The sequence below is a fragment of the Myotis davidii genome, unplaced genomic scaffold, assembly GCF_000327345.1.
Source record: "Myotis davidii unplaced genomic scaffold, ASM32734v1 scaffold1949, whole genome shotgun sequence".
NCBI lineage: Eukaryota > Metazoa > Chordata > Mammalia > Chiroptera > Vespertilionidae > Myotis > Myotis davidii.
Window position 1 is genome coordinate 326,110 of NW_006300366.1, and position 11,439 is coordinate 337,548.

Consider the following 11,439-nt stretch of genomic DNA (forward strand, 5'->3'; position numbering starts at 1 on the left):
GATGACATTCTAACAGCAAATTAGTAACATTGAAAAAAAAAAAATAAAGTTAAAATGTCATCAAGGGATTTAAATAAATTATACTATATACATGCAGTGAAATTTCATGCAATCATTCAAAAGAATGATTTAAATCTCTATAGCTTGACAGTAAAGATATCTAAGACATATTACATGAAAAAGAAGTATTCCATTCCACATTTCTGCTTTTAAAATGGGGAGGGTGGAGAGAGAGAGCGAATTATTTTCTCATTTGTTTTAGTTGGACTCTAGGAAAATCTGGAGGAATAAATACCAAATTATTAATAGTGGCTATTGGAGTGGAGAACAGGAGTAATGTTTCAGGAAATATGAGGGGACAAAAGAAAAGAGAAGCTCCCCATGAAGGTAGGTATGAAAATTGATGTATTATCATTATCATGATCACAGTAACCCAAGTTATTACAATGACAATATAAGTATATTATCCTGCTGAGATGCAAAGGACTGAAGGTCATAAAGACCAACACTCCACTTAGTACATAAAATGCCCAGGAGGTGGTAGGGGTGAGTACACTGGAAGGAAGCTGCATGAATTACCTCATCATTCCAGAATCTGATAAGCTGTACCCAGTTGAATAGTCACCTTCCAGAGTCTATTGATAGGGGTGTCATATCATTGAGTTGGGGTACACAAAAGGCAGTGAACACTTGTTCAAAAGCTCCTCCACAAATGATCTTTCAGTCTCTCTGTGAGCACTTCCAAAGTTGGAAATTTACAACCTCCTGAGGCAGCTTGCCCCATTTTAGAAATTCTAATTTAATCTATGTCCTTAAATGTTATTCATTCAGCAGAGGCTTTCAGTCAAGATGGTGGTGTAGGAAAAGAAGTACTCATCGCCTCCCACAAGCACATCAAAATTTACAACTAAAACAGAGAACAACCAGTATTCAGATCCCCCTAACATCTAGCTGAATGGAAGTCCTACAACTAAGGATTCAAGAAAAAAGCACATGGAAACTGGCAGGAGGGGCAGAGACACAGGAAGGAATCTCAGACCCAGTTGGTCCCACATCCACATGTGGCAGTTTAAAAAGGGGAGGGATATTTTAGCTGTGGAGGTTTCCCTGAGAAGTGAGGGGTCCCTGCCCCACACGAAGCCATCAGTCCAGCATTCCAGTGCTGGGAAGAGAAGTCCCCACAACTTCTGGCTGTGAGAACCAGAGGGGATTGTGGCTGAGTGACATGGAAGCTGCAGGAGTCCCAGGCAGTTCCTCTTAAAGGACCGGTGCATGGCCCTACTTAGACTCACTCCCTCTGAGCTCCAGCGATGGGGCAGCAGCATGAAAGGAACATGGGACATGCAGGGAGAAACTAACTTGTCCGGAATCGGGGCAAGACCTGGAGGAACAGCTTTCTCTCAGACAGAAGTTGCTGCCAAAGGCCAGTGTTCCTTTGGTGAGACCACCTGCCATAGAGCTGACAGGCTTCGCCATATCTGAATCTCCTTCAACCTGGCTCACACTTTTTACCCCACCTTGGTGATTCCCTGAGACCCTGCTCCTCCCTACTTGCAGGCTCATCCAAGCCATTTCCAGTGGCTTTTCCACACAACTGACCTCTCCTGCCTCATGCTTTGGACTTTCCTAAAATCTCTCAAACAAGCAGCAGCTGGCATCAGTGTGCCCCATACCTCTCAGTAAGTGGCCCCAGGCCTGGCACTAGCAACAGCCCACCCTGGTTCAGAGCTTGGCCTCTCCTGAGCACCTCCAAGCTCAACAGAAGTAGCAGTCATCTGCAGGTTGCTTTGTAGCTCATGCTGAGTGGCTCCATGCAGGACATAGGCAAAGGCTGACTTTGCACCTCCCAGAAGGCCTCAGAGCCAGTGCACCCAGTGGTCAACTTCAACTACGCCAGATTACAACCCTTCCAACTCCACCAGTGACACATTCAAGCGGCAGACTTGGTGAGCATCAAAGCCCCACTGAAGCAAGTCCTACTCCACAGGGTCAGCCCCTGCACAGCAGATCTTCCACTACAGTCATAACCAATCCTTGCAACCGATTAGCCTGGGTTGGTCCCTCCCAGTGACGCCAACATAAATCAAGGTTCAACTATAATAGGACAGTGCACACAGCTCACAGAGGGGTGCACTAGGAGTGCCCAGCTCAGGTGACTGGGGAGGTTGAGCCACTGGGCCCTATACAAGGTCATGCTACCAATTCCAGAAGACATAGCAGATCTACCTGATACATAGAAACAAACACAGGTAAGCAGCCAAAATGCAGAGACAAAGAAACATGTCATAGATGAAAGAACAGGAGTAATCTTCAGAAAAAGAACTAAAATGAAATGGAAACAAGAAAACTACCAGATACAGAGTTCAAAACAATGGTTCTAAGGATGATCAAGGAACTTAATGAGAACTTCAAGGAACTTAATGAGAATTTCAAAGAACTTAGTGAGAACATCAACAGCATAAAAAAGGACCAGTCAGAAATGAAACACACACTAACTAAAATAAAGAATAATTCATAGAGGATCAACAGTAGAGTAGAGGATGCTGAGAATCAAATCAGTGATTTGGAATATAAGAAAGCAAAAAACACCCAATCAGAACAGCAAAAGAAAAAAGAATCCAAAATATGAAGATAGTGTAAGGAGCCTCTGGGATAACTTCAAACGTATCAACAGTCACCTCATGGGGGGTGCCAGAAGGAGAAGACAGAGAACAAGATATTGAAAATCTATTTTAAAAAATAATGACAGAAAACTTCTTTAACCTGGTGAAAGAAATAGGTATATATAAGTCCAGGAAGCACAGAGTCCCAAACAAGATGAACCCAAAGAGGCCCATAACAAGACACATCATAATTAAAATGCCAAAGGTGCCCTAACTGGTTTGGCTCAGTGGACAGAGCATTGGCCTGCAGACTGAAGGGTCCCAGGTTCGATTCCAGTCAAGGGCATGTACCTTGGTTGTGGGCACATCCCCAGGAGGGGGTGCGCAGGAAGCAGCTGATCGATGTTTCTCTCTCCTCGATGTTTCAAACTTTCTATGCCTCTCCCTTCCTCTCTGTAAAAAATCAGTAAAATATATTTTTTTAAAAATAAATAAAACAAAATGCCAAAGGTGAAACACAAAGAGAGAATCTTAAAAGCAGCAAGAGAAAAGCAGTTAATTACCTACAAGGGAGTGCCCATATGACTATCAGCTGATTTTACAACAGAAACTTTGCAGGCCAGAAGGGAATGGCAAGAAATATTCAAAGTGATAAATAGCAAGGACCTACAACCAAGATCACTCTATCCAGCAAAGCTATCATTTAGAATAAAAGGTGTCAGATAAAGAGCTTCCCAGACAAGGAAAAGCTAGAGTCCATCACCACCAAACCATTGAATGTTAAAGGGGAAGAAGGAGGAGGAGGAGGAGAAGAAGGAAAAGGAGAAGGAGAAGAAATAAAAGATCAAAAATATGAAGATTAAAATGACAATAATGCATATCTATCAACTGAATCTAAAAATCAAAATAAATGAAAAAGGAATCTAATGAACAAAATACAGAGAAACAGCGATCAGGCTATCAATCCCCAGAAGGGAAGTAGGGGAGGGCGGGGGTAAGGGGAAGAGATCAACCGAAGGACTTGTATACATGTATATAAGCCAAACCAATGGACATGGACAACAGGGGGATGGGAGCATGAGTGTGTGTGCGGGGGGAGGTTGAGGGTTAATGGGGGGGGATAAGGACACATTTGTAATACCTTAACTAATAATAAAAAAAAAATGGAAAAAAACAAAATACACTAATTAATAAAATAGAATCAGAGATATGGAAACATGGAACAGAATGACAAATTTCAGAGGGAAGGGGGGAAGGGGACCAAGAAGAGATTAACCAAAGAACTTACATGCATATATGCATTACTTATGGACAAAGACAATAGGGTGGTGAAGGGCTGGGATGGGTGGGGCAGGAACCAGGTAGAGGGGGGCAATGTGGGGGAAAGTGGGGGACATCTGTAATACTTTCAGCAATAAAGGTTAAATACTATAATTAATTAATTAACTAAGCATTTAGTATGTGCTGGGAATATGGCACAGAACAAGACAGACAAATATCTGTCTCTCAAGGAACTTATACTCAGGTGGAGAGAAACATGCAGTACATAAGTAAACAAATAAACAAGAAAATATCATGTAGAGATATGTGCTATGAAGGAAATAAAGCAAGGTAATAAGAGAGTGACTGGGAAGCTATTTTTTATTTGGTGTTCACAAACCTCTCAAAGAAGGTGCTATAGAAGGCCAAAATTTGAAAGACAGGATCTAAGGACAGAGCATTCCAGGTAGAAATAACAATCTTGACATGTCTTAGTATAACAGATCAGACTGAGGGAGATGACTGGGTGAGAAGGTTCAATCTGGAGTTGCATATCAGACATCAAGTGAAGATGTCAAGTGGGCAACTGGATTTACTAATCTAGAATTCAGGGAACAGGTCAGAATTAAAAATATAAATGTGGTAGTTGTAGTTATATAGACTTTATTTAAATTTACCTATAAAATAAAATATAGAGAAGGTATCAAGAACCATCACCTCCAACAGAGAAGAAAATAGCACTAACAGTAGGAAGGAAAAACCAATGAGGTGAGAAGAAACAAAGTGAGTGTAGTTTAGTAAAAGTTTCGAGAAGTACTCCACACAGAAGAAAGCAGCCAACTACATTAAATGCTAAATGTTGCTGAGGATTCAGGTAAGGTGAGGTAGATGGCCATTAGATCTGGCAAGAGTAGTTTCACTTAGTGTTGGAAAAAGACCATCACCAAGAACAGGTTAAGGAATGAATGAAAAATGAACAAACAGCAACTAGACTATTTTTTTCTAAGAATTCTGTGATGATCGAGAAGAAAAAAAAATGGAATGATACCAGAAGGGGTATCTGGAGTCAAATACAAAAATTTTAATTGAACAATACTAGAGCATGTTTGTATGATGAAAGGATAAAGTAGAGAGAGAAATTAATAATGCAGAATAAAAGGATGATTGCAGAAGCTGAGTCTCTGAGTGAGCAAGAGGACTGGATCCTCCACACAAGTGAAGGAATTGGCCTTTGAAAGGAAAGGGACATATTATCCACCATCATGGGAAGTAAGTCACAGAGCAGGGATACAAGTGCAGGTGGGGTCCTGATTCTTGGGTGGAAAGATGAAAGGATTCCTGTCTACTTTTTTCAGTGGAAAAATAAAGAAAGATCATCAACTGAGAATACAGAAAAAGAGGAAATATAAAAAGAGTGGAGAAAAAAAGTTATAAAGCATAGTTTAGAAAAGCAAACATACCAGGGAAGTGTTACAAGACCACAAAGCAGGACTGAGCGCCCATTTGTGTTCCTTTACTCACCAATACTTCTCCATCACAGCACTATAACCATATTTACTTGTCTGTACCTTCCACCTAGATTATAAACTGAGAGAATAGAGACCAGTTGTGTTTTGCAATTGAGTCCTGAGTTCCTTGGCAGAGAATCTGGCACATAAATTGCTCAGTATTCCTTAAATTATTATGGGCATGCTCACAATTTAACATGTACAATGTTAAAAACTAGCATGCAGAGATGACAACGACAGTTCCTACCTTCAAGGGCTTTACCTTCCAGAGAGAAGACAGACATGTAAACAAATACAACACAATATCGGTGCCATATCTCTCTCGCACTCTCTCTCTCTCTCTCTCTCTCTCTCTCTCTCTCTCTCTCTCTCTCGCATACACACACACACACACACACACACACACACACACACACACACAGTGAAATAGGAATACAGGAGAAAAGACCTATGCTGGGAGAGTCAGGGAAGGGCTCCAAAGGGAAGCGTGTCTTGAGCTGAGATGTCTAAGAAGTAAAGGAATTTTCCAGACAGTCAAGCAAAGGTAAAATAGCTTGAGATATTCAGGGAATAACAAGTAACTTGATAATGCAGGAGGATAAAGTACAGGGAGTAAAAGCAAGAGATAAAACTGGAGATATGAACAGGACATCATGAAAGAGCTTATATACTATGAAAAAAAATTATAATTTTTCCTTGGGAACACAGACACTTTAGGTAGGAAGCAGCACAATCAGACCTGCAAGACAAAACAAGCTTGCAAACATAGTGGAAGATGGACTGGAGGGAGAGGTCCTGGAGGATGGGAGATTATTAGTAATGAAGCTTACAGCAGTCTAAATAAGAGCCTGAGTCAACTGAGGATAAAGAGGTAGCAACGCATATTGGTATGTGCATAACCCATGGACACAGACAACAGGGTGGTGAAGGTCTGGGGCAGGAGGCAGGGCAAGCTGGAGAGGGGTCAATGGGAGAAAAAAATGGACATACGTAATACTTTCAACAATAAAAAATTTTAAAAATAAAATAAAATAAGCCCTCGCTGGTTTGGCTCAGTGGATAGAGTGTCAGCCTGAGGACTGAAGGATCCCAGGTTCACTTCCGGTCAAGGGCACGTACCTTGGTTGCAGATTTCCCCGGCCCTGGTTAGGTGCATGCAGGAAGCAACTAATCGATGTGTCTCTCTGACATCAATGTTTCTTTCTGTCTCTCCCTCTCCCTTCTACTCTCTTTAAAAATCAATGGAAAAATATCCTCAGGTGAGGATTATTCCAAAAAAAAAGAAAGGAAGAGAGGAGCAATTGATCAGACCATCAAACCTCAGAGGAAAGGTAGGGGAGGGTGGGGGTAAGGGGGAGAGATCAACCAAAGGACTTGTACGCATGCATATATGCATCATCAATGGATACAGACACCAGGGGGTGAGGGCATGAGTGTGTGTGTGGGGGGGGGGGTAATGGGGGGATAAGGACACATATGTAATACCTTAATCAATAAAGAAAAAGAAGGGAGGGAGGAAAAAAGAGATGGCCGCAATGGATATGAGAGATTTAGAAGACTCTCAGGCACAAGGTTGGCAAACTTCCAATCTCTTGGATAGCAGTTATAAGAGATAATATAAAGGTCCATAAAGCTGATGGATAATTCCCTCCAAAATGCAGACCCCCTGGTCCACAAAGACCAACTACTTTCAGAAAACATTCTGGAATAGACTTCCTTGTCTTTCAAATCAAACTGCTTTTGCATCTGTAAACAAGGGGAAACAAAACTACTTTTTTAATCCAAAATTGTTTCATATAGATTAGAGAACATAATAGACCAAAGTTGTGAAATGACTTTTAAAATTATTTCAAGCCCAACCGGCTCAGTGGTTGCGTGTGAATCTATAAACCAAGAGGTCACAGTTTGATTCCTGGTCAGAGCACATCCCCAGATTGCAGGCTCAAACCACAAAAGGCAGCCAATCAATTACTTTCTCTCATCATTGATGTTTCTATCTCTCTCTCTCCCTTTCCCTCTATCTGAAATCAATAAAAATATATTTTTTTAAAAAATTATTTCAAGATCAAAGACTTATCTTAAGACTTTGTTTTCCACTTATCCCTCCTACAGAGCACTTTAAATGAGCAGAAAGGGGGATTTCAGTTAGGTAAAAAAGGAAACTAGAAGGGCTACCTAACACTGGAATGTTAGTCTGGAAAAGGGACAGATGTCCTCCTCTTGAGATATCTAACCACAATATAAAGTCAACTGCTGAGGATGTTTGAAATCTGAGGTGAAGATTTCAAAAATATTCTACCTCTGATGTCCTTTAAAGCTTACTTTACTATACACTGTTGATCCCTCCACTGACCCCGTCCCCCCCCCCCAAAAAAAACACCCACAAATTTCTCAATGGCAATTTTCTTGAAAATTTCTGGATCTTTCTTAAAACAATGGGTAAGTCTCCGAGGCATGAAGGACTAGGAGAATCAGTCAATTTTCATCAGGCCCAAATAACACTAGTCTTTTTAAAAGTGTGGTAGCATTCTATATTGGTTTAAAATGTACTGATCAATTTCCAAAGAACACATGCTAAATAAATGCAGACAGAAGGAATGGAAGAGAACAGACTGCTAAAAAGAAATCAGGGAACTTTTCCCTCCAATTCATCCTACATGCTAACACCAATTTTAAGTCTCTCCCTTACTCAAATTAAAAAAAAAAAAATCCTTAGATGCTTTCCTAAACCTACAAGATAAAATTCAAATTCTTTGGCCTGCGCACTCAAAGTTCCAGCATGCAGTACTACCAATCAACATAATCACCTACAATTCCCTTTCTCAGCCAAACTGACCTCCTCCCTTCTCTTCCAACAGGAAACACAACCACAGGGAAGTGAGAAACATCAGCACCATAAATAGGTTCAAGGCTTCCCTTCCCAACAATCAGAACAAAGGATAAACTTTAAATACATATTTCCCCTTAAAACTAGTCTCCAGTTGAGTACCTGGGCTATCAAATGGAAGAGCAAGTAGGATTTACTAAGGTTGACGCTATCAAAAGAAATGTAAATTATGCCCTTCCATGGTATCTGCGAATTGTCATCCTTTCTTTTCCTAGAACTGTCATTTCTCTGGCCCAATTACCTGTTACGAGTATCCAGCAGCTTTTAAATCCACCGCCCCCCCAAACTGACTCCACTATTAAAGTGCCCTTTCACTAGGTATTCTATTCTATGGCAAGTCATTGACTTCTCATTGGGGAAAAGAGAGGGGAATCTGCCAATTCTCCTTTAGCCACAACAGCCTCAAAAAAAGGACTTGGCATACGGAAATATTATCTGCTCAAAAAAATCTTCTGGTTTTAGCATACAACTCTAGTAGTCCAAGTAGCCCTGAGGAGTCATTTTAACCCTAGAAACTTATGAAGCCTGGGTGATTTCAGCATAGAGATGTCTTATTTTTTTTAATCAGCTTTGAGGCCCTACCCTATTCCTACCCTTTTCAGACCTGAAAGAGAAAATCACCCAACAAAATTCACCAAAGCTTCTCAAGATTCCTTCTCCCATCCGGCTAATAAAAATTCTTAGTCATGAACAGAATTTGGGGTAAGGGGAGGGAGAGTCTATAGCAAAGAGGGTAGGGTATCTGGTGCATCTGATGATGGCACCCTGTCAACTCCTGAAGGCCAAAATGCTGCCACAGAGAACCAGGTCTTGGTCATCTAAGGCAAAATGTAAAGATAATGAAATATTCAACTGATCAATAGGCTAACTGCAACGCCAGACCCGGTGAGTGCATAAGTCATTAAGTCCTTGGACTTATTTTAAGTTCTAAGAAAGAGAGAAGGTAGAGTTTATCTGAGTCTGAACTAGTAATTTGAATGTGTAAAAGCATTCTACAGATCTATACTTAAAGCTGTAATGAAGTCTCCAGACCATTTTAATGCTATATTTTGTATGTGCCCTAAATAGACTGTAAACTATTTGAGGACATACACTTGATGTATCCCCAAAGCTTTTACCATAATACCAATGTTATTAGATTCAAAATACAATGGCCTGACTGATGATAATCACTGGTAAAATCATGAATTCTAGTATGTTTTTAAAGTCATGTAGCAGACAATACCAGTGACTGACAAGGTCCATGTGGTAGCCACCTATAAACTGGACTAGCTAACACCCCCTGACCCAATTCTGGTCTCAGTATTCATTGAATCCCTGTTCAAGAAAAAAAGTCAGGCCCTAACCGGTTTGGCTCAGTGGATAGAGCATCGGCCTGCGGACTGAAGGGTCCCAGGTTCGATTCCGGTCAAAGGCATGTACCAGGGGGAGGGGTGCAGAAGGCAGCTGATCGATGTTTCTCTCTCATTGATGCTTCTAAATCTCTCTCCCTCTCCCTTCCTCTCTGTAAAAAATAAATAAAATGTATTTTTTTAAAGAAAAAAGGTCAGGTTTTTGGCAAAAATTTATGGAGGACAGTCAGCTCTCATTAAATATGGCAGTCTACAAGATATCAAACACTAGGAATCAGAAAGAATAATAATGCTAAAATAGAACTATGTGCACTAGCCAGTGTGGCTCACGTGGTTGCCAGTTGGATTCCTGGGTTGCGGGCTCAATTCCCGGCCGGGGGCATACAAAAGGCAGCCAATCCATGTTTCCCTTTCACATGAATGTTTCTCTTCTCCCTCTCCCTTCCTCTCTGAAATTAATAAAAATATTTAAAAGTCAAGGATGACTCTTTAGCTTAAAAAAATAGAACTATGTGAATAAAAACTGAGTTCAGGGTAGTGAAACAACATCTTCATCCACAAGAAATAAGCAGGAGCAGCTAAAAGCCAAAGTCAAGCAAAGGATGATTCGACAAGCAAAGCTCCCATGCTTATATTTCTTACACTGTTCACTGAAACATCTCACTGGAGGTTGGTAATGATTAGGTCAAGGTGAGAAGATGCTTCAGAGTTGGGTTTTCTATTTTAAAAGTCTACCAACCTTAAAAGGGTGTGAAAGCTAAGTGAAAATTGCAATGAACTTTTCTCCCTGGACCAAAATGAAGTGATGTGGATCACCAGGTTGAGCAGCAGCATGAAGGTCGATGCTTTACAGATTTAATTCCAGCTACGAGGCGGCTTTTTTGGTATTTGGTAAATGACAACCTTTCTGAGCCTCAATTTCCCCACTCACAAAAAGAGGGCAATGCAGGCTCCTCTCACAGTTTCACGAGGCGGTGGTCTGACATAAAGAGTACTGTGAGAAGAAAAGCAGCGCCCCACAATAACATTATTACTGCGATTACTTATAGAATTATTACCCGCTAGGATGAAGCTCCCCACACAAGAGATGAAGCCCGAGAGGAAAGAGTTGAAGGGAAAGGTCCCCACGAGGAGACAATAACCGAACTGCAGCGCCCCGGTCAGCAGTATATACAGGAGGTACGCGTCCAGCAACTTCAGACGCTGAGGAGTGGTGCTCAAGTATTCTTCCAAGAACCGCGAGATGACCGACACTACTGAGGCCGACATGACTACAAGATCGATCCGCCGGCCTGCGCTCGCCGAACTCCGAGAGGAAACGACCACCACACCGGATGTAGCGTTCGCGCGTGCGCAACGCTGTAACCCAACTCCAGCCGCCCCGATTGGCCAATTTGCGCAGGCGTAGGGTGGGCCAAAGCGCGAAACAACCAATGCGCAGACGCAGAATACATCGACTGACAGAACTACCGCCAGTACAGCTAATGCGCCTGCGCAATAGATCTTCCGTCAGAGCAGGAGACGTGTACTCTTTCTACCCTATTTTTGCAGTCACGTTAGTGACGCTTGCGGTTGCTCTGGCAACAAGATACAGTGAAAGGAAGTAGAGGAGAGGTTTTACGGCGGACCGCGTAGCTACCGGAGGGTTCCCGCCCTCTCTCTGCTCCTCAAAGATTAACTGGTTCTCTTTTACGTCAATGCCTGGCACTCCCCAGGTTCAGTACCAGCTCGGCCCTGAGTCTGACTGCATATGCCTGCCCCAGATCATTAGAACAAGTCAAGTTAGTCCACCAGCAGTGAAAACCACTGCAGCGAATAACTGCTCGGGC

General features: G+C 41.8%; 1 protein-coding gene across 1 annotated transcript in view; it reads right to left on the reverse strand.

Moving 5' to 3' along the window:
• The window catches only part of DAD1 (defender against cell death 1), a 25,569-nt gene extending 14,591 nt beyond the window's left edge, over positions 1–10,978 (reverse strand). Inside the window, exon 1 of the mRNA XM_006776761.2 lies at positions 10,669–10,978. Coding sequence (XP_006776824.1) covers positions 10,669–10,879 — 211 coding nt within the window. The 5' untranslated portion in view covers positions 10,880–10,978. The remainder of the gene's footprint in view (positions 1–10,668) is intronic.
• Between the last annotated feature and the right edge of the window lie 461 nt (positions 10,979–11,439).